Source organism: Trifolium pratense, linkage group LG7 (assembly GCF_020283565.1).
Source record: "Trifolium pratense cultivar HEN17-A07 linkage group LG7, ARS_RC_1.1, whole genome shotgun sequence".
Lineage (NCBI taxonomy): Eukaryota > Viridiplantae > Streptophyta > Magnoliopsida > Fabales > Fabaceae > Trifolium > Trifolium pratense.
In genome coordinates, this window is record NC_060065.1 from 3,687,972 (window position 1) to 3,711,494 (window position 23,523).

Below are 23,523 nucleotides of genomic sequence, written 5' to 3' on the forward strand. Positions count from 1 at the left end.
GGAGCTGTCATAAGTCCTAACAGAGTCTATGTTACAAAATCCCTAAAATGCTTGGAAGAATAAAACACCGGTGCAACTAGCTTTAACCAGTCAAAATATAGGGTCCAAGTTTGGATCACTTTGGTTCTTTAAAATGTCTAACTCGAAATATGGCTTTCATAAAATGGAAACAATCAAGGATTATTCAAGCATGTTGATTGTTGAGCTCAACTCTGGCTCATGTCCAGATACATCAAGTTACAAACACTTTGTACAAGTCACCACTTTAATACATCTTAAAAACAGTGAAAAGCATGTCTTAAATGAAATGTATACACACTTTAAACAAGTTAAGATTTGAACAAAGAACTGCTATATCAATTGCTAACTTGTTACCTAGACAAACATAGAGCAGAAGTTATCAGAAATCAATCAGCCTTTCTTTGGCATTGCTGCAAGCCTAGTGTACATTCTTGCCATGGACTGGTACCCTCTAACATCACCAGATCGCAGAAGATTACCTGCAACACCAAAAGGAAGATAAGTGAGAAAAGTCTCCTTTCCTACTAGATCGCAAGTTTTTTAGTTCACTGTTTTAGGTTTCACTACAAAGAAATTAGGGCGTATATATTTTGGAATGAGTTGTGGGCTTAAGGGTTTGATGTTCTTTATCTTCCAAATAATAATGATATGCTAATAGGCAATTCTACAAGGAACAAAGCAGATCTGAAAGCATACATGTAAATTCAAATAGCACAGTTAAAGAACAAAAGGGTCATCATTAAGTGAAATGACGGATCCTAGTAGACCACCACACCCATTTTCTCAGGCATAATTGATAAGCATGATGATGTTTAAAAATAGTTAATTGGCATATCTTTTGCAGTTTCTCAATCCATAAGTCCAACTTTATTCTGATCACCTGTATTAAATAAAGCCATAGTGATACTACATTGGATCCATATATGAATACAAGTTTCTTTTTCTGGCAATTCTATTTTTCATTTGGAGGAAGGAGAAAGAATATAACTTCTTTTTATTCCACGATGTTAGAGACAAATAAGAAAATGATGTGAAATAAAGAAAGTTTGACAACCTGAATCACAATTCAATGGGCTGTCAGGTTCTGGATGAGCCATCAAGGCAATTATAGCCCTACAGACAGACTGCAAAGTCCAAGCGGGGCTCCAAGCAGTTTTCAAGATATCTAGGCAAATCTCCCCAGTCTGGAAAATTACTAGAAGTTTAAAAGGATTCGTGAAAAAATGTCAATAAAAACAAATTCAATTGAATGGAATGAAATGAAATTACCTATCAAACATATAAAGAACAGAAGGAAAGTAAAAATAATTGACCAGGAATTCAAACCGGTCTAAATCTTAATTCAACCGTTTCATTCGGATTGGCTGGAGGAAAAAATGAAAAGCCAATCCAATCACAGGCAACATATTTGGATTCTCCTATACCACAAACTTGAAACAAGCCAACTTGTCAATACCCCTAATTTCACACATATGGTTGGTAGCACTGTAGAAGAGACTACTAGGGTATCCGATCCCATTCATTCTTCATGCAAACAACTACTAGATATTTTTAAGGGCAAATTACAATGAACTGCCCTGAGATATCTTCAAATAACACAACTATTTTTAAATCAAACACTATCCCCTCTTATTTAATTTCACAAGTGACAATTACATCCTTTCTAAATAACACTGCAATCCGTTATAAGAAATGCCTCAGACTACTTTCCCTCACTCAGCAAATAATCTTCAAGGAAAGGGAATATGCAAAGCACTACCATGTTGCTGAAGCTACTCTCTTACTAAATCTACCTTTTACTTTTTCCACCACAATTAAAATGACAGCACCTGGATTAGCATGCGCGCCAAATTAACATTGACTTACAGGTACCTTTTATTTGGCTTATTAGGGGGGTGTATTGGATTAGGATTTCATGGGATTTTAAAAGACTTTTTTATTTTAAAAAAGTCATGTGGTATTCAATCAAGACTTTTACAAAAGTTAGGTAAATCTTGTGGTATTCAATTAAGACAATTATGATTTTTTTTTTTCAGGGCAATGAAATTTGTTGGTATTCAATTGAGATTTCTTGTCATTTATAAAATGTCCATTGGTATTCAAAAATCTACCGATTTTGATGGATTTTGTTATGGAATGGATTTCATGAGACTTTTTAGTTGAAAATATAAATACTACACTTCTGAAACAATCCCACTCCAAACCCTGAGATTGTTCATACTCTCTCAAAGACTTTTTTCCTATTGCCGTCATACGTTCTTCTCCAAACCCCGGTGAATGCCAAGATCTTTTTTTCTTTTCACCACGTTCACTGCTACTATTGTTCATTCACTGCTACTATTGTTCATATAGGTTCACATAGATTATCGATATCAATGGGCTATGTGTTCAGATATCTACTAATCCATCCAATATAGTTTTCATTAACAATGATTATGGTTAATTTCTTTTTTGTGATTCAATGTAACACTACAAAATCAATAGATCTAAACAACTCATGTTCACTCACATCGCAAAGAACAAATCATATGCTTCAATCACTAATAACATAATTAGTTAAGCTTATTGTTCAAGAATTCGTATTCATCGGTGTTGCACATTTGACACCTACACAAAATCAGATACTCCCCTAAAAAAATGCAATCAACGATACAATCATACTTCCTTACAAAAAAAATAAAAAAAATGCAATCTTGTGTTATTCTTTTTACAAGGTTAACTTGTTTTTTTCTCCTTCAAAAAAAAAAAAAGGTTAACTTGTTTCTTCATTTTTTTTTTTACAATTCAATGTTTACAATTTTATTTTATTTTTACGGAAATCTTCTCATTTTTTTTATAGAATTGTTTTCTTTATTGATTTGTGTTTTTCTTTTTTTGGTTAAAATTTATTGACTTAATTGAAATCTTAAAAATCCATAAAGTACTTTGAAATCTTGAAAATCTGTGTCATAAATTCTTGAAATCCTGTATTAAAAAATCCTGATTGTAAAAAGTCTTTTAAAAAAGTCTGTTAAAATCTCACAAAGTTAATATAATCTCACAAAATCTTTTAAAATCTTCAAGACTTTTTTTGTCAAAAAAGTCTTTCAAAATCTTAATCCAATACACCCCCCTTAAAAGTCACAGTTCAAAAGTTCACTGAAATCCACAGAGGGTAAAGTTCATAGTTCATCTAGTAGGCTTCTTATGAATCACCCAAATTTGTTGGCTTATTATTAACATGACAACAAGTGGCATATTAGTGTTGCCATGTTCCAACTTCCAACCAATTTGGTAAGTTAGCTGCTCAATTTGGCAAAGAGCTATTAGTTTTACCAGTCAAACCAAGATGAAAATAGACCAACCAATTCGATATGTTAGCTATTTCCAAGTTCTTTATTTTATAGACAACATATGAACTCAAACACCAAACTGAAAATAGCAAAGGCACTTAAGTTCACCATAAAAAGGGTGTATCCATCACTCACGCAAAACTTTAGAAAAACACCATTACTACCCTCCAGCAGAGAAGCTTTAGGTTCGGGAAGCCAGTTTCACAGGTGAGGCACCAAATGAAGAAGACGACTGACGAAAACTTTTTTGGGGGTTTCTAACAGCAAGGTGACAGTGTTAAAGTTAGGGGAGGTTAGTGTCTCTGGAAAACTAGAGGGAGAGTGGGTTACATTTTAACATATCTCAGAGGATCTCTATGCAATTTTCCCTATTTTTAAACTACTATCATCACTTCACTGATATGGAATGTTTGAGAAATCATTCATCAGCGAAACAAAAAAGCATCGGCAAAAAAAAAAAAAAAACTGATAGTCACTTACAGAGGGATCCATCCTACCTTAAAATGCACGTTCGGGTGAAATATTTTAGTCAAAAACCGTACTTGAGGTGGTTGTAGAGGATAGTGCTCTGGAACAGAAAATGCAAGCTGGAAGACACCCCCTTCATAAGGAGTCTCTGAAGGTCCCTAATTGTACACAAAATAAACCAGAGAAAACTTCAAGACCATCCCAGACCGGCTGAAAACCTTATATACTCCCTCCGATCTCAAATATAAGCAACAATTTTTGTTTTGTTTGGTGGTCTAAAATATAAGCAAACATTAACTACTTCAATCATATTTAATGTCATTATGGCTAAATAATCTCATGGAACAGATTCCTAAATACAATTACTTTTCGATTGCTATATGAAAATTAAATGTGACTAACTATTTTTCATAATAAGGGCCTATTCGGATTGACTTATTTGATCTTATCTACTAGCATAAATTTTGCAAGACTGTTTGGGAGAACTTATGAAAAACAGCTTATGACCATTTTAATAAGTTTTTTTCAACTTATTTTCATAAGTTCTCCAATATAACATAACTTATGAATATAGCTAGTAGCATATATAAAAACAATTTATCTTTATTTTATCTTTTACTATAAAAATAACTCATGTAAGCTTATGCATAAGCTCTTATCATGATAAAGGCTTATGCTATAAGCTGCAAATAAGCTGTTTATCCAAATGTGAAATTGGTTTTTGTGTTGCTTATATGTGTGATCGGAGGGAGCAGTCTTCTTCGAGAGCATTAGCTACCATACCTTGATAAGAGCTGTCCACTTAAAAATGTTAGAATCATCACAAACCAATTGAATATCAGGATCAGCTGTCTTCTCTCGTTGCACCTCTTTGTACTCCTTGAATAGCCTTGCTCGCGACGCCTGCGGTAAAAAACACAACCAAATCCCAATTCAATGCTAAGATAAGCTTGCTACAATTGCAAGAAATGGCAACAAAAGCAGCTACAAATTCTCACAAATGCAATTTTATAGCATTTCAATTGTAACAGTTAATTAAAACACAACCTAGTTTTTTGCATAACCCTAATTATACACAAATAAGAGCTACTACTAGTAAATTGAATACAAGTTAACTCAAAACACAAAAATTACATCGATTAAAAGAAGAAGAATAGTGAGTGGTAACGAACCTGCATATTTGATATTCGGAAATTGGTAGTGAATTTTCTGGATTGAGAAAACGTAACAAGAAATATGCGATACGAGAAAGTGTTGTTGATTTGGGGATTTTTGGAGAAAGGAAAGAATAGACGGATCGGGAAATGAATAAAGAAGAGGTCAAAATATGCGATATTCTATGCCGTTAGATTAATCAAACGGATGAGTGACAAAAACTCGAGAGTCAAGATTAATGGTGTGTTTGTTTTAGGTGAAATAGAGAAGAGATAAGTTGGTGAGAGAGAAATTGGAGAGAAATGTCTAATTTCTCTTGTTTGGTTTGGAGAGAAATAGGGAAGAGAGAATAAAAATATATGGGTCCAACACTCCTCTAAAATGAGAAGAAAGGAGAGAAGTTATTTTTTTACTTTGTTCCATTTTTAGCCTTACATTGTTCCTCTTAAATGATGTGGGTGAATACCTTTATTGATGACTATTTTTGTCATTTTAAAAATAAAATTATTTTTCTTTTTCAAAATAAAACTATTTCTCTTCTATTTATCTTTTATTTCCCTTATACCAAACAACACTACTAATCTACTATGTTTCGTATCTTTCTCGCTTCTCACTATCTTTCTCATATTTTTCTCTCTTCTCATTTTCTCTCCCAAGCCAAACATACCCTAAGGCAAAATCGGTGAGTGAAAGAAGTAGATAAATTGAAGTGGTTGAGATTTGGCCTTTCTGGTAGAACAATAAACTTGTTCATTATTGAATTATAGTGTACATAGAGAGCTTGAAAACTAACTTTGTTGACAACAAAAAAGAAAAGATATATATGACATTTATGATAAGCTTATGCTACAATATGCAATCAAGATAGTTTATATTTCAAATTAAAATAACCAATGAGTTGGCTGGTTTATAAAAATACATATTATCAATTATCAATGTAAAATGGTCGAAGGATTTCGTGATTCCTATATAAAGGTTATTAAGTTTTTGCACTTGAAAACATAAACTTTCTTTTTAAACAAAAAATATTTATAAATTTCATTAAAAATAAACCAACGACAGCACATACTCATATTCTCTACTATCTTTGCAGATCGTTAAAAGAATTCAACAGACTCATATTCTCTATTATCTATGCAGATCGTTAAATGAATTCAACAACTAACATTTATCCCTACAAAGATAGAAAAGAATCTCAACTCACACCAGAAACAAAACATTGCATAAAAAATGCAAAGAAACCCTAATGGTCACTTTGCCAAATTTTTTTTTTCTTTTTTCTTTTTCAAATGAAAATTTCTACATTTACAAAATCTCTCAATTATTTGTTGTTTCAATCTCAATCATAAATATTCAGTTCAACGGATTTGGATTCTCTAAAGTTTCAATTTCCTATATTTAAGCAAAACTTTAAGGTAGTTTGCTCTTTATACCATACATAAATGCATTTAAATATGCCACATTTTCTATTTCTTAGTTAAAATTTATTTAAATGTATGTGAATTTAGAACTTTTGAACGTAGAAAATCTAATCATAGTTCAACAACTCTAATTATACAATACAATTTCACACAGTTTAAATATTGATCATAATCCAAATCATTTCACACGAAGTAATTGTGTGTAATCCAAGTTCCATCATTTTGGATAAAAGAGGGAAAATCCTCATTTATAAAATATTTAAAAAATAAATTAAAAAAAATGCTTCATTATTATATTTGTTTTGCCGTTTGTTGTTCCCAAAAAGTGTTAGATACACTCATACTCAGTATTCCACTTTCTCCATCACTATAGATATAGTCACACGCTTCTTCTTCTTCTTCCACTGACGACCCAGAAAATGGAGACAGACGCTGAACAACCCTACCACTCCTCTCTCAGTCCAGCCGTCGCTATGCTCTCACGCAAAATATTCCCGACATGCCGCAGGTTCATAGAACGTCAACCAAGATCTGATCCCAACATTGTTGCTCAACTTGACCACATGCAAACCATTGTTGATGTCCTTGAATCTGCATCTCTCCGATTGGGTCCCCATCCTGACCACTATTCTGTCCTCCAACTCAAACCATCCGACGCTTCAAACCGTGACCTTGTTCGACACCAGTTCAAGAAGCTTGTTCGTTTACTCGATCCAAACAAGAATAAGTTCCCTTTTGCTGATGAAGCTCTCATGAGAGTTCGTGAAGCCTGGTATGTTCTCTCTGATCCCTTTAGATTAGACCGATTTGAACGTGAAATTCGTGGCGAAGTAGATGATGGTATTTCATCTGCTTCTTTTTGGACTATGTGTCCTTATTGCTGGTATTTACATGAGTATGAGAGAAAGTATGAAGATTTTACACTTCGGTGTGTAAATTGTCAGAGGACTTTTCATGGAACTGCTGTGAATCCTCCGGATCCCGAATCAATGGTGGAGGGGAAGGAACAGTATTATTGCTATCACTTGAGTTTGCCCTTAAGGTACCCTGCTGAAAAAATGTCTCAGTTTGAACTTGGTGGAAATGGTGGAAGGAGGATGAGGATTAAAACTGTGGCTAAGAGAGTTAAAATGAAAGGGTTTATTCTGGATAGTGAATCGGATCCAGAAATGGACGTGGAAATAGGAAAACCCTAATTGCTAGATTACTTTTAGGAGAAAAAATGACAACTTGTTGGTTGGTAGTAATATTTTGTGGTAATGTGGTAAAATTGTGAATGGAAAATGGCATGCTTTGCTTGTGTTATATAGATTTTAGCAATTGCAATGCCAATTCCAACTTGTTGTAATCATGTAATATATTTTGAATGACTTGAATGGATAACTCATGTTTGACTTATGAGTAACTTAAGAGGATGTGATTATTTTTCTTCTTGATGATTTGGTTGTTTTCTTAGGTTTTTTGTTTTTTGAGAATATTGCTTGTTTGTTTAGCTTGATATGTCCAACGTACTGCTATGTTTTTTGATTGTTCATTAAAGATGATTATGAACCATATTGCTGAATTTTATCAATGATAAGATAAGCTTGATAAGGTTGTTCAAGTATAAAATGGGTGAACTGAAAATTGAGTTGATTCTGTGAATAATTCAAGTGTATAAGGATTCTATAACCTTTTTTGAGATATTCTCTACATCTGATTTTCTTTCTTATCATTAAAGTTGGATAATAGTCAGACTTTTCGGTACAAATTCTTCTTTTTTTTTATTGTGTTTATTTAGATGATGACTATATCTTATGGATATCTCGACAGTTAATAATATAGCTGATGAGGCTTCTGTGTGTAATCAAATGGTGGAGATGGACTTGATTTTGGTTTTGTATGATGCTTTTATGTGCTATTATGAGATATATGGTGTTGTTGCTTGCATTTGATTATGCAGACAATGGTGCCTAGACAATTTAAATCATTTAAGAGTTTTAGGGTGGTGTTGGGTGTGGTTGTCGGAGCCAAATTATATTTTTGTATTGAGATCTTGTAATTCTATTTTCTTAATCTTTTCAGATATTGTGTTTGGATTGATGCCTTTAATTCATTTTGCTTTTTCAAAAAAAATAATGAAAATCCTGTGAATATCACTGTGTTGCACCTAAATTACCACATTTGTAGGATGCGAATTGTGATAAAAAGGAGCCAATTATGGCGAGATATGTTATAGTTTGAGGTTGATGAGCAAAAAACACCGGTTGTAAATTCTTTGATATTCTTTAAATTAATATGTTAGATTTGAAAAGATGGAATGAGCAAATTGCTAGCTTTTAGTGTTTTACTGCATCACTGTATTTTACCGCCAAAAGTACAACCACCGCCAAAAGTACTGCCTAAACTTGTGATGATTTTCTTCAAATTCAATGCTTTTACAACCACTGCAGGAAAGGAATATGTGGATTGTATCGTAGCAAGTCTACAATGATGCTTTAGCGGAAGTGAGGTGCTTGTGTAGTTGCCAAGCTTAACCCTCAAATGTATGATAAGTGAATCCAACTAAATGCACACTTTAAATTAATGGAGATTGAAGAGGAATTGATTGAGAGGTAGAAAAGCTGAGGAAGGGAGCAAATTTTGTGACAGAAATTAGAAGGGGAGACAAGAGCTAGGTTAGGGTTAATGAGATGAAAGAGAAACAAATTAAAAGCATATTTTGAAATGAAAAGTTGGTATATATGGAGAAAAAAATAATCTAACAAATAAACGTATAATATTTCTTCGTATTTATTACTTCAGGCACGCATAGCTTCAATTATTTTATATTTCGACACCCTAACCAACCGCCCACAACCGGCTAAAAGGGGAAGGACCATGGGGGTAAGAAAATCTATTATGATCGGGCTAGTGTAAGCAAAGCTATGGAACTTAGGTATAAGTATTTTGTTTGAAACCAATGGCTTTGCCTGATGACCTATGATCGGGCTAGTGTAAGCAAAGCTATGGAACTTAGGTATAAGTATTTTGTTTGGAACCTGTGAGTTACCAATTTTCCCTAGTTATTCGATTTCAGGTTGGTGGCGAGGTCAAATTGCCCCCCTCCATTCGACGATTTTATGTTAATTTCTTAACTCTTGTATTAATCAGTTTCAATTCGTCCCGATTTTTTCACACTATTGTTTCTTCAGTGTTATGTCATAGTCAATCATTTACCCTTGGATGTGACTTTTGCCCATAATTTCATAATACTTCATACAAGTTACTAGCAGCTGCCGTGAGAGTTATGCCACATAGATGTTTCAAAACTGCAAAACAATTATATTGTTTACAAATAGTTTAACAAAGTTGCTAAATTACAATAATTCCTAAATCCATTGTGTAAACAAGGTTTCATATCAGGAAACTAGTCCTATTAGCAGCACATAAGGCAAAACTTTAATATGTACTGAGCCAGCATGTGCTTAATCACATCTTCAAATGAAGTTGCATCCACCTTGAGTAAAAATATTACATGAAAAATATAATTCAAAGCCTCAGTGCTTATAAAACTTCAATTCCCAGCTACAATTGGCTTTCAGTGTATCCTCCAAGTTCTCAACTTTGTCAAAATCAACGTTAAAAGTAACCATGGATATGTCATCTTTACCCGTATCGTAATCCTGCTTCATGTCTTCAACATTAAAAGATTGCAGCTGAAAATGACATTAACAACGAGCATAAGATGCATACACATTTAACATAAACACATAATACAACTTTTGCAATAAGAGAAAGAGATTCTAGCGGTTGTTATGACTAGCAATAATAGATTGCGGAAAATAGCGGAACACAAAAAATAAAATAATAGCAGAGCGTTGTGGGAAAATAGCGGAAGCCACATAGCAATTGAAATAAGTCAATTATTATACATATAAAAAGGCATACTGCATACAAATAAAAAAGACAATGAATGCAGAGTATAGATTACATATTGGAGGTTTACCTAACATATTATGAATATAAGAGTAATACTCACTGACTCTTCATCTTTTCTATTATGAAAATAGGTCATATTTGCCACATGCAGATTCTTCATTTTAATATTTTAAAACACCAACTTTTTTTTCCCTCACTGCATCAGCTAGCAGAAACTGTAGAGAAACTAGGATAGCGTCGCTAGCAGATTCATCAAAAATCAAAGGTTCCTTATAAAGGCATCATCTAGTAGGGCATACGTTCCCCCATCCATATCTATCATATGTGTTGGGTGAAGAGCTAAGACAATGCCTGGGCCGGGGGAAGAGTCTGCAGGAGCTCATACTCTCCTTATAAGCTGATGTTGGTTGTTGTCAGCTATGCTATAGTGCCACTGTCTCAGCTATTTGACAACGCTGGTAATTACATTGCAACTTAGATTTGTTTACACACACACACACACACACACACATATTTATACAGTTACACTCTGACCATCTTAAAATACTACTGGCACAAGTACCAGAAGCTAGGTTATATAGACATTACTGAATTAGAGTTATTCCACCAGCAAAATCACTCGGCTTTGATTGGGAGTTACGATAGAAAAGGAAGGGATGCTAGACTCCTATCTTGTTCAAATGTAAAGAATCAAACAATTTGGGGGAACTTCAAAAATCAATAAGAAATCAAGAGAATGGTTTATCACAATATTACAACCCCGTCTCTTTTCTCCCTCCACTTATAAAGTCTGCTTCCAAACAAATCCTAATGAGCAAAAGTTAAGAATGCCATCCAGACATGACAGACAGGAAAACAAGGAACGGATATAAGAAATCAAGTTTTGCTGCTCAAAACTGATGTACAATTCATTAATTACAACAGTTAAACATATGAACATCCAAACACATTTGTGAGAAAATCGCATACTTGTCATCAGACTCTTCTATTATCCTACCCAAGTCACACTATAAGAAGGATATTCATAATCATAATCAGGGAGTTATCAATATAAATATCCAAGAACAAACCTGATGGTAGAGCACTCCAAGTAAGTCAAATGGAACTTCTACACAAAATTTTATTCATAAATTCACACATCGTGAGTAACACTAGTTCCAAAAACCTTTCAAGAAAGTGATACTCTAGGTATATAGACAAAACCAAAGATGTATTACAGGCTAAGAAATGAACCACCTTTGTTTTCACAAGGCAAGTCGGAGCATTCTTCAGACATTCTGATGCAACTCCTCCATAAGCCCTGACCAATCCCCCAAGATACCTGAAAGAGTCGACATGGAACTGATGCAAACTACCAGAAGTAGTTAGCTACGATTAATTGACATTAATATACATATGTTAAAATAAGGTTGTTAAAGTATTAACCTGATCACAACCACCATTACTCTATCTATCTATTCCTGAAGTAGCAATAGCAGAATATATTGGTTTCCCAGCCGTACCTGAAGGTTCACCATCATCATTGGAGCGATATTGATCCCCCACCTGTTGAACAAAAGATAAGATAAGAGTGTACAAGTAGTAGCAACTAATTAGTAACATTATACACTATTATGTTTTTCTAGCTTCAATTGTACCGTGCTTCTTCTGTGTTCCAATCCAATCACAAAAGACACATTGCTTATTCAGTGTTTCGAACAATTAAAAATAGAGTGAATACGAAAATTTGTCTTTGTTGTGACCATAGAACAAAGTAGTTCTAAATTTTTTTGCAAATTGGCAAATGCATCCTTGATATTATGAGTCGCCAAAATGGTCCTCCGTTAACTTCTGTCGTTAAAGGCTATGAGGTAGCACACTAAATGAACATTTTTTTTTCAATAAGTAAATATTATATTAAAAAAACATTTAGCTTAGCATCATTAGTATTTAGTACATACTCTCTCCACATTCTATGAAGGTTTTGAGCCTTGAGGGGATACCTAAACATGTGATATATAACTAAATGCAAGAAAAAGTATACCAAATTCAAAAATAATAGAGCTCTATTTTGATCTGTAGAGCACTACACTGAAAAAATACCTACTACATAAGAAATAACAGTGATCAAAATTAAATTAGGCATCCCACAATTGAACAAAACACTAACTACTAGACCAAAAAATCACCCCAAGTGCATGAGGCCCATAGGATATCACCCAACATAACATTACACTCTTGATTGGCAAACAATCCCTCATGAAGACTCCATAAAGGGCACATATGCAGTTCCTTCACACTCTGGTTATGGAAGTACTAGAACTACATTCACCACCATATTAACGCCAAGCCAATAAAGGAAGCAGCATCACAAGCACATTACCAGCACATATCCATAGAATCTAAGTCCATAAAGCTTGTGTCAATCACACACTAGCACCTTATCAAGAACGCAACACACTTGAAGCATTTACGCAGTCTAGTTTAGAGCATATTAACAACACTAGAGCATGGTAAATAATAAACCTGAGGCTAAAATTAGATGCTAAAAAAAGCTGAAATCCATTTCTCAGACCAAAAAATGCTAATCTAACTGTATAACACAATACTTAGATACTCCTCCTCAATCTCCATTCCCATAAATTGACAATCCAAATTTATGATAGTAAGAAGCAAGATCTTAAACAATGGTTCATCAACTTAAAATATAAACATGTGAGATGAATCATAGAAAAAAAAATGTATAGATAAATGTTATCATCACTTTTGGGTTCTTATGAAGTTCGTCATACGAGTAAAAAAATAAATTAAAATGATGATATGATCCAATAGAACCCACTTAATCAACTTTATCTTTAGTTCATCAACGGAGCTGCTCTAAACACTCCCATGAAATGAGAGATATGAAGAAAGGAGGACAGTAACAAATGTCATTAGAACTCCATTCTAACTCTTAAAATGCTCTGATTTTCCTTTAAACTTTCAGTGCCTTCTTTTCCTTTAATATATTCATTTTTAGTCCTCATTGTTGTTTATATATATATATATATATATATATTTCATTTAAGTCCCTGCGATAGTGCAATATACATTTTTTCATTTAAGACCCATTATTTCAGTTTGAGACTCTATCATATATAGGACTCATTAAAGCATAAACCAAATATTACAGTGAGAAAAACGAACATAAAAATACAGGAACCAAAAAATAACAAGACCATAATGAAAAACACATTTTACAGAGATCACTTCAAAAATAAAAATATCAGGGACCAAAATGAAAATGTAGGTATATTACTGTGATAAAAAAATATATTAAGCCTAAATCTATCGCCAATTGGCAGAGAAGCAAAACAATATGGGACAGTAACAAAAAAAATATACATATATTAAAATATATAAGTAAAATGTAAAGAATAAACAAAAAAAAAAAAAAAAGAGCAAGAGTTGGCAAACGAAAAAATCCAATCATAGTTTTTAAGGACCGGGAGTAGATTTTGGTTTCACTCTTGCCATGTCAACAAGGTCACCGAATAACTTATCCTCTGGCCTGGAAGGCTTCCCGGGTGGCGCATAAGATGCAGCAGAAACCTGGTAAGGATTTCTTAGAGAATTATCATCTCTCACAGATAAGCCATACATTTGTTGCTCGACATATTGAAGCCCTTGTTGTTGTTGTTGTTGTTGTTGTTGTTGTTGCTGCTGCTGCTGTTGCTGTTGCTGACCATAGCCATATCCTAAGAATTGGTTACCATACATCTGTTGAGGATACATGGAAGCCACAGGACCATTTTGCATTTGATGTGGAACCATACCCATATAAGGACCCGGAATATACGGAGGCTGCAAGCCGAATTGGTTACTTTGAACCTGGTTATTGATTGTAGGAATTGTAGGAATATGGCTAGCATTTGGCTGCATATACATTCCAGAAGCCTGGTCAAACCCCATTGCTTGAGGTCCTTGAGGAGGTACGGAAGTTTGTACATGTGTCATGACCATATGAGTGAAGTGCATTGGCTGCGGATATTGACTGCCTGCTACTAGATTACCATTCTGCGGATATTGACTGCCTGCTACTAGATTACCATTCTGCGGGTATTGACTGCCCGCTACTAGATTACCATTGTCTGCAGGTTGAGTTTCCCATGGAGGAGGCGGAAATGATCCACCACTTTGTGTACCTGTATACAAAACAAAAAGGTGAGTTGTGCAAAAATGTCCCACATAAATGAGAGCAGAAATCCTATATATTGACATTCTCCTATATCCAACCAATCACAAATCCAACAGGTTACTGCTACTGAGTTGGAAAAGAAAACACCACCGAAGACTTGCAAATTTTCCATGAACCAACTTAAAAGCAAGGATCGAAAATCTTAGAAACTACCAAAAAAAGAAGAGACTATAAACAGTAATTTAAACTAACAATGAAAACACCACCGAAGACTTGCAAATTTTCCATGAACCAACTTAAAAGCAAGGATCGGAAATCTTAGAAACTACCAAAAAAAGAAGAGACTATAAACAGTAATTTAAACTAACAATGAAGCATTAAGTGCATTTGATGTGAAACTACCAAAGGATTTGAGCTAAACAGTAACTAAATCTAACAAAGAAGCAGTAAGTGCACCATAAGCGGGTGAAGGTGGCTGCTGCTGCTGCTGCACAACCTGACCATTCCAGGCAGGACCTGTGTTTTGAGTATATAGTGGTTGCGGTGACCCCACATTTGGCATACTTCCGTTGGGGTAAAATACACCTTGAGATATGATAGTTTGTTGTTGAAATTGGGGGGGAGCTATTGGCTGGGTATTAACAGGAGTTGGCACATTGTTTCCATTAGAAAACATATCAAAAAGAACAAGGGCATTATTCTGTTGAGGCGCAGGACTGGCTGGCTGTTGTTCTCCTACAGGAACAATAGCAAGTGAATTATCTGCTTTTGGTGAGCCGTACTCTTCACCACTGAGCAGATCCAATTTGGGATCAACCTTTAAGGTAGGAGCTGAGCCATTTGATGTAGAGGGGGCAGGAAGCAACAACTGATTCAGTGTTTGAGACCCTGCTTCAGCACCAGAAGATGATCTGCAAAAACATTTTAACTTGAGAGCCATATAATATAGCCAAAAGGCACCAGACAGGTTTAGTCAACTTGAAATGTGATTCCACGCCAATCTATTAATCTTTTACTTAAAACTGGGGAAGGGAAAAATTTCATTAATTTAAGTGACACTAATGACCATTTTACAACAGTCTGTGAGGGAGTTTGGACTATGTACCCTGAGATTACAAAGCTAAGCTCTTACCACTAAGCTAGCACCTCAAATGTGTATATTTTGTCTATTTCTGCATGTTTATACATTATTTACATAAGTCTGCAGCCAAAACCTATGACCCATTGCTCTGGCATACAGTAAAACACACAAGGGTTTGTTTGATTCCCCTATTAAAATCTATTTTTCAGTTTTTAAATTAAAAACTTGTGTCAAAAAGAAATAAATTAAAAACTGAAAAACTTGTTAAGTAAAACTGTTTTACAAAGTTGTTTCTTATTTTCTTTTGTTCTTAAAACTAAAAAAGGTAAGACTTGTTTTAAAAACTAAAAAGCCAAAACACAACCAAACAAGCCATACCCATCCAAAACAATAATAGCACAAAACTTCACAAAGCCCTAGCTTTGAAGACAAAAACCCAAAACTCATTTTCAGCTCCCAAACAAAGCAAAGAGATCACACCACTAGAAACAATATAAACAAGTTTCCCGGTTTCATTGGCAGATAGAATTTAGAATTTATTTTGAACTATAAAATTCACTGTGTCAAGAAGAAATAGCAAAACAGAAATGAATTGCATGTATTATAATAGGGGAGAAATGAATTACGTGAATTCTAATTGAGCAAGAGTTAATATTGATGGTAAATATAGCAGCATACTGTTAATGAATGCAGAGTAGTAATGGAGAGCGACAACACTGGACTACCTCGCATCAGTTTGTTTACTAGTATCTCCAGTATCAACTAAAGGATCATCAGCATCTACTAGTGCTCTGCTAGGTGCAGGATTTGGTTTCTCAATGTGATTTTGAACAGTATCTGCTGAAGCAATGGATTCATGCTTGGCAAGTATACGCTGCAGATCATCATTAAGAGCTAGTCCTTGGCATAGCAGTGACTCATCCCTATAGAGAAAGGTTCAACCATAAATCATAACTAGTTTTTTCTTTGGATTTAAATAAACATGTAAAGAATATGATAATGTGGCCATAATATCATAGTATCATGAAAAAGAACACCAGGACTTACGAAGTTGAATTAACAAGGTGTACCACTCTCTGCTTGTATGTTCGACATTGGTCCACCAAATCAACAACAACTTCCTGCCGAAGCCCCTAAACATAGAAGTAATGGTCATACAATGTAATGTTACATCAATAAAATCAGGGCTTACCATTGATAAAACCCTCAAGTTTCGCATGATATTTTTTTATTTAGATACACCATAATTTGAAAGCTCAAATTGAACATCTTACTTCTTTGTTACCAGGCTCTAAAGCAGTAAGTATTTCAGTAAGAACGTCCATTATACCACGTGCATTCTGAATTTCGGACAAACTGGCAACAGAAAGCTCAATTAGAATAAATCAATGCACAATCAGATATGGCAATCTGTATCACATGGAATAATGTTTATCATCATCATCATCATCATCTAATAATAGTTAAAAATACAAACACACTTTTCTCAAAACCTTTAATATTATTGGGTAAGTTTTTTGTAAGTCCCTCTTAAAAACCTGGGTCCACTCTCTATTTAGTGGGACCAACATGAAAATACTAGCATTTTTTAAGCTATCATATAAATCGAGAAACAAGAGGAAGCTTTAAAATACAATTATATATCAATCATCTAAAGCTATTTTACATAGATCTAGAAAAGAACAAACAAACAAACAAACAAACAAACAAACAATAAATATGAGAATGGAGTGACAAAGTGATTTGAGGAACATAAGGGTCGGAGAGATAAGGTGCTGTGGGTTTGAATGCCCTCGCTGATATTTCTAATAACTTACTACTAACGTTTTTTGTTCAAAAAGAAATGAAAATGAAACCCATTTAAGATTGGATTGCTTCTTTAAAATTCTTGATTCATTATAGAAAAAATATAACATAACAACCATCTTAATTGAAAAATAATATTTTTATATAATTATGCAAGGCTATGCCAATTACAAAATGAACAGCACATGTCTTAAAAATGTGGCATTTGAGCTTAAAAAAGAAAATCTAGACAGATAATGGATATGATTATGAGAATGTACTACACTAAAATTATATACACTTAACAAATTCCATTCAATAAAGATATGAAGATAACATGAGAGATAGAAACTAGGAAATGAAAACAATCAAGTTAACTTCCTTTTATGTGATAACAGAGAGATGTACCTGAGGGTTGGAAACTCAGATTCCACTGAGGACTCAGCTGGGGGTTGCCGAGCATCAGAATCGCGTATATTTTGAGGGTATGATCCCAATGGTTGTGTTTGTAGTGGCGTGAATACAGGTGCAGATTGCTCAGACCTTTGAGGGAATGCAGCCCCCGCATGCTAAAAAAAATCCTTTATAGAATTAAAGAAATGGACAAAGAAATTAATTTAAAAAAGGTTTATGCATATATTCTGAGTGCAACCATTCATTCTCAAAACACATAAGCAAACAGATGAGACTTGAGAGCATCCTCAAAGAAAGTGCCAAATGCTTCTCAACTGTAATAAGATATGAAAATATCTTTTAATACCTTAGTATCTTAGATTATCTAATCTCATAGGACTGGTTATTTCATTTCATCTTAGAGGCTCTCACAGGATTAGATTAACTCTTAAATTAGATTCCATATTTCTTTATTATTATTATTATTATTATTATTATTATTATTATTATTATTATTATTATTATTATTATTATTATTATTATTATTATTATTATTATTGTGATTTGCTACCCTTTTTAAATAGGATTTGGAGTCTTTTATCCGAAGTGTTCAATTTTCATGAATCAATCATAATTGTTAATCTAAAACCCTATAACTTTAACATAGATTCAGAGCCATCCTCTGTTACATGTCTCATCATCAGTGTCACTATTCCACTGCCAAGTTCCCTAATGCTTGGGGCTCTACTATAATTCTACTCAAAATCCTTTTTTGCCATCACTGTCTTCCATCGAGGAGGCCGAGCTTTCTAGTTTGGTTGTCATATGTCCAATTGGTTGTTCCCTCAAACAAGGTCATAGGAGGAATCTTACGGATCATCACACAAATAAGTCTAGAAAGCTTCTTGTTGGCACGTGAGGTCCACACAATACCATTGTGTTGCTGGTTAACTTTGGTCCAAAGTCTTTCCTGGTTCTGTTGAGAGTAAGATCACTTTTAGCTTGTGGGTCTCGCATTTGAATTTGATTTTGCCACCGTTTGCATGCAGCTGTTGTGGCCCTCTACATGATCTCCCTAGATATACTCCTATTTCTCCAATCCAACCGACAATGAGACGTTTATTAATCCTAGCTGTTCATAGGCTTTGTCTCAGTTATGGCTTGTAGTTGGTACTGGTTTTGTCTAAGTTGCAGGTTGGCGATGGTTTTGTCCCAGTCACAGTTTGGTATTGGTTTTTGTCTTTATCTGCGCCTTGGTACGGTTTTTTGTCCAAATTATGGTCTCCCAACAGCTACTGTTTGGTTGTTTTTCTCTTATAAAGGATACATCTATAACAACAAGTAACACTTATTTAACTTGAGGGAAATTGTTAGAAGAAACAAAAATATGTTATAATATCTTGATATTATTTAGAACGTTTTTGATTATTTCATAAGATTAAATTTTATCATAGGGTATCAGGTATCTTATATTATCTATTAAAATTAGTTTTGATACCTTTTGGTTATTATCATGATTAGTTTCCCTATTTAATTAGGATTTTGAGTCTTGTACTCGTATAAATAAGGGTTGGCATTTAATCGTTTTGTATCAAATCATATCATAAATTATAAACCATATTCGAAATTCTAAAGTCTTTATTCTTTCTCTTTCCTCTTTATCTAAAACCCTAAAGCGTCAACATCAACTGACGTTCCCTTCCTACTCATAATGGCAAGTAGAGAGCAAATATGTGTTTGAAAACATCTCAGCTAAAACAAGTGTTCAACATACCAACAGTTCCTGGTAGGCAGCATAATACTGTGGATATCTTGCCCTTGGGCCTCCAAAAGCTTCTTGCCAAGTGTCAATAAGAATCAGTATCTTCTCTTTGACATGAGAATCGGGCTGCAATTGGCGTGACAAATATTATAAACATATTTTGCATAAGGAAAGCAGGTATCGAAATAGGAAGGCTACTAAAACATTAAAGAAATATGAATACCTTCTTCTTTACTATTTTCACCATCTCGTGAAGAATGTCTCTCTCGGCAACATGCATGTGGACAATGTCCCCGCAATTCTTTACGATTGTCTCCAGCAACTGGAATGTAACAGAAACAGACCAATAAAAAAATAAATAAGTATTCTAATTGTTAAAGATGATACACATATACAGGCTGTTAGACTGGAGATCCAAAAGTTAAGATGCATGTATTGTCCATTCACAAAGAAATGGTTGAGTCAGGCCAACGTGACGAGAACTAAACAAGAATACAAGATGAATAAAATCTCACTAAGGCATTTGAGACGCCTTTTCTCTCCTAACAGAATGTCGCTTGCAACAAAACTGATTGTAGGCTCTCTCTCTCTCTCTCTCTCTCCCTCTCTCTCTCTCTCTCTATGCTTGCGGATGCGATTGTTTAAAGTGGAATGCTTATTTCAGAAAAAGTGACAAGAAACATTAAATCAATAACCAAGGTCTAAAGAGAAATTAAAAAACAAAAAAAAATGAAGAAAAAGAAAATACATATATCCAAAAGCAGCTTGGACAATGTTAAGGATTTGGATATGAAAAGTGTTACAATAAAGTATATAAGCTTACAGTTAGTGCAAGAAGTTGAATTTTAGAATTTCTATGTCCAATCCGCTTCTTTAAACCTTTAACAACAGCCTTTGATTCCCTGAAAAATCATAAACAAGCTGAATTCTCAAACTATGAAGAAGCAAAACTTAAAAATTATAAATCAAATAAAAGAAAATAAACATCCAGTTCAAAACTGTATATACTCAGAAGTGTATAGACACATAAATATGTACGGACTAAGATATACCACCCTTTTCTCGCATTAGTAGAATTTATAAATAACTCCTGATCAACATAAAACAACAAATAGTAAGTACATTCATATATCGGATTTCCAAAGTTTGATACATAACCGGATAGACACAAATGGTAAGAAAGAAGAAAAAATATATATTGATTTCCTCTAACATGTAAGAGCCATGTACAAATTTTTCTTCCTCAAGGTTAAATAGCCAGCTATGAATGTTTATGAAAACTTTTTTGTTTTTCGAAACAGTTGTTAGTATTGGTAGTTGGTAGTAGTAATTGTTAGTATTATGCTGAGAGTGGCGATTGCACGGTTGATCTCATTATCACTCCACTCTTTAACACCACCAAACCAACCTTATATTCCCTTAAATGTTTACAAAAATTTCATAATGGATGCTATTTTAGATCAATCATACTGGCGAATAAGTGGATCGCGGCGCAAATTTTAAGAATCTACAACACAATAATAGCCATATACTATTCTTATTCCCTAATTGATCAAACAATAACACTCATCAATCCTCGATCACTAAGTCAAAAAGTGAAAACCTGCTCAAATTCAAAATTTCCTATTCCGAATTTTCGCTGTTTCATTGCAATGTTTATTATTATCACAGCCATCAACACAAACTCCACTCTATAACTTAGTTATCATAATTCATTCATTCATAACAGAAAAATGAAAGGAGTTCATTCAGTCTTTTATTATCTTTTTTTTCATTTTTGGTAATTCTGCAAGAAAATTAACTATTCGATTAAAGAACGGAATGAAGAGAAAGAGAATCCCGAAGCAATTCGTACCCGGGATCACGATTGACTACATCACAGATCTCGATGTTCAAAGCCCAATCAGGACCGATGAGCAAATCACTAGTGGCACGTTCAACCAAGGGATGCACCATCGCCGGAGAGGATCGAAGAGTGATTCCGGTGATACCACAGAGATGAAAGTAACTAACTCTTTCTCTCTTTCTCACACAAAGATGGTGATGATGAATTCCGTTGAGGAAATATTGCAAGGGTAGAATTGGAAATGGGACTAGTATTATGAGCCAATGATAAGAGTGCACGTGTTGGTATTCCAGCTATGCCGACCAAGTATGAGAGAAGTGGCGCTTAAAATAATGGTTTGTAGCTTCGAATGTTCAGTTGCACCACACCTCCTGACTCAAAACAAGATTTTGGTAACTTCTAGTACTTTTTGTTCTTTGGGATCTTCTTCTATTTCTATTCGGCCAAGACTTTAATTTCAAGTTTGAATATATTTTTGGTAGTCTGGGACACTAGTTAAACAAACACAAATGATAAAATTAATGATGAAAAAATGATAATTTTTTATATTTTTAAGGCATTAAATCACTATTTATTACTGTATAAGATAATATTTTCATCTTAATATATTTAACTAGTGTCGAGAGCATTGTGTAGCATTTTTCTCAATTGTTAGTGCACACATTATTTGAAATCCAAAGAACTTTCATAAATAATTTACATCCACCTTTATTCAAAGAGATATTTGAGTTCCGTAAAAAAATAATATTTGAGTGAATCCCATATCAATATAAAACATTTTTTTTAAGCAATCCAATATAAAACATATATTACCATGAACAAACAATTTAAACAAGAAATAGAAGAATCATCAAAAATAGAAAATTTGATCGATTAAGAATTGATTAACCATATATGGGATTAGGAAAGATAATGATTATAATTTGTTAGTATTAAACATTATCACACATGATCTTTCTCTTTCTTGCAAATAAATTCCTTACTAAATACTAGCATTTTTCTACCGTAAAAAAAAAAAAAATACTAGCATTTTTCTATTACCATTATCGATTCTTATAATTAGTGATTATTATAGTTTTTTTTTTTTTTGAACAGCTAGTGATTACTATAGTATATTAATGAAATCGAGTTCATTGATTGAAAATGTCATACATTCTATAAAATGTCATTCACTAAATATCAATCATTAATCAATAAATTTAACATAAGCATCTTTCACCAAAAAAATAAATAACATAAGAATCTTAATATCACACCAAGGAGAGCCAAACAAATGATTATCTTTTTTTTCTATATTCTAAGATAAAACATCATTGTCAGTACAACTGTGTCGGAAAAAAAAATTCATTGTCAACTACGTAATGAATAAAAAAAGTAATGATTAATAAATTATGTCAAAAAATAATGAAAATGCTTTATTTAAGTGAAATAGCCGTTGTCTAAAAAAGGAAATTATGGTAATTGGTGATTTGGTGTAGAGTATTTCCTAAGCATCTCGTATGCTAATGTATATGTTGAGTTTTGAAGTGTTATAAAAGGTTTGAGATTCATTTAGGATTGTTGTTTTAAAGATGTTGAGCTCCAAGTAGTTTTTTATTTTATTTTTATAAGTAAAAGATTCCAAAATTGTTGTGCATACTTTGAATAACAATAGAATAGTGTGCCTGAGAATTAGGTGACTACTTATTTTAAATTGAGAGATTAAGGTGTGTCACACTTATCATAAAGCTAACCAATATGTGGATGTTTTTGGCAAACATGGGATGTCATCAAGAGGATGAATTGATTTATTGTGAGCATTGTAATTGATTTATTGTGAGTTCCATATTTAGTGTTTGTTAAATTTCTTTTTTGTGTTTTTTTTTTATGTTTTAGGTATTTCTAATGACTCCGCCAAAATCGGACCTAGCTGGGGAATCGAGACAACTTCCGTTGACATTAAAAATGGTATAGGAGAAATTGTTGTTATTCCACTTGATAACTCTATCAGCTAAATTGTCATCGGATACCGGGGAGAAACAATTTTTTTTAAGTCTCAACCATAGACTTGATGTTAAAGGAGAGTTTGCTTAAAAACCAAATATTCAAACACATCAGGTTGCGATGTCTCTATGCCCACCAAACACCTGCCAAAAGAAAGAGAGTTTGGGATCCGATGATGTCCATCTTAAGCCAATCATAAGCATCCGTATTTGAGAAGAAA

At 33.6% G+C, this 23,523-nt stretch overlaps 3 protein-coding genes and 1 pseudogene across 3 annotated transcripts; 1 reads left to right on the forward strand and 3 right to left on the reverse strand.

Moving 5' to 3' along the window:
• Window positions 1–164: 164 nt before the first annotated feature.
• On the reverse strand, window positions 165–5,153 carry LOC123893722 (protein PEROXIN-4). The gene is made up of 5 exons (XM_045943521.1): window positions 4,994–5,153; window positions 4,605–4,724; window positions 3,851–3,979; window positions 1,076–1,205; window positions 165–500 (listed from the first exon to the last, which is right to left on the reverse strand). The coding sequence occupies exons 1-5, from the start codon at window positions 4,997–4,999 to the stop codon at window positions 412–414; spliced, it is 474 nt and encodes a 157-aa protein (XP_045799477.1). The 5' UTR covers window positions 5,000–5,153; the 3' UTR covers window positions 165–411.
• Window positions 5,154–6,734: 1,581 nt separating this feature from the next.
• On the forward strand, window positions 6,735–7,836 carry LOC123897766. The gene has a single exon (XM_045948542.1). The coding sequence runs from the start codon at window positions 6,817–6,819 to the stop codon at window positions 7,591–7,593; it is 777 nt and encodes a 258-aa protein (XP_045804498.1). The 5' UTR covers window positions 6,735–6,816; the 3' UTR covers window positions 7,594–7,836.
• A 1,989-nt stretch (window positions 7,837–9,825) lies between these two features.
• Window positions 9,826–12,614, reverse strand: LOC123893743 (annotated as a pseudogene).
• An 855-nt stretch (window positions 12,615–13,469) lies between these two features.
• Window positions 13,470–21,722, reverse strand: LOC123898620 (TOM1-like protein 9). Its single transcript, XM_045949628.1, has 10 exons — window positions 21,330–21,722; window positions 20,298–20,376; window positions 19,698–19,796; window positions 19,487–19,600; window positions 17,728–17,888; window positions 16,809–16,890; window positions 16,582–16,667; window positions 16,260–16,457; window positions 14,910–15,364; window positions 13,470–14,460 (listed from the first exon to the last, which is right to left on the reverse strand). The coding sequence occupies exons 1-10, from the start codon at window positions 21,428–21,430 to the stop codon at window positions 13,754–13,756; spliced, it is 2,082 nt and encodes a 693-aa protein (XP_045805584.1). The 5' UTR covers window positions 21,431–21,722; the 3' UTR covers window positions 13,470–13,753.
• Between the last annotated feature and the right edge of the window lie 1,801 nt (window positions 21,723–23,523).

What these genes read in the sequence shown, in the direction of transcription:
- LOC123893722 (XM_045943521.1), bottom strand. An exon ending in AGTGGACAGCTCTTATCAAG is followed by an intron (nt 3,980 to 4,604) that starts GTATGGTAGCTA and finishes GTGTACAATTAG; the next exon opens with GGACCTTCAGAGACTCCTTA. An exon ending in CCCATTGAATTGTGATTCAG is followed by an intron (nt 501 to 1,075) that starts GTTGTCAAACTT and finishes TTGGTGTTGCAG; the next exon opens with GTAATCTTCTGCGATCTGGT.
- LOC123898620 (XM_045949628.1), bottom strand. Translation starts at nt 21,430, where the DNA reads ATGGTGCATCCCTTGGTTGAACGTGCCACTAGTGATTTGCTCATCGGT. An exon ending in TCTGAGTTTCCAACCCTCAG is followed by an intron (nt 16,891 to 17,727) that starts GTACATCTCTCT and finishes TTCTGTTGCCAG; the next exon opens with TTTGTCCGAAATTCAGAATG. An exon ending in TAGAGCCTGGTAACAAAGAA is followed by an intron (nt 16,668 to 16,808) that starts GTAAGATGTTCA and finishes TTCTATGTTTAG; the next exon opens with GGGCTTCGGCAGGAAGTTGT.
- LOC123897766 (XM_045948542.1), top strand. Translation starts at nt 6,817, where the DNA reads ATGGAGACAGACGCTGAACAACCCTACCACTCCTCTCTCAGTCCAGCC.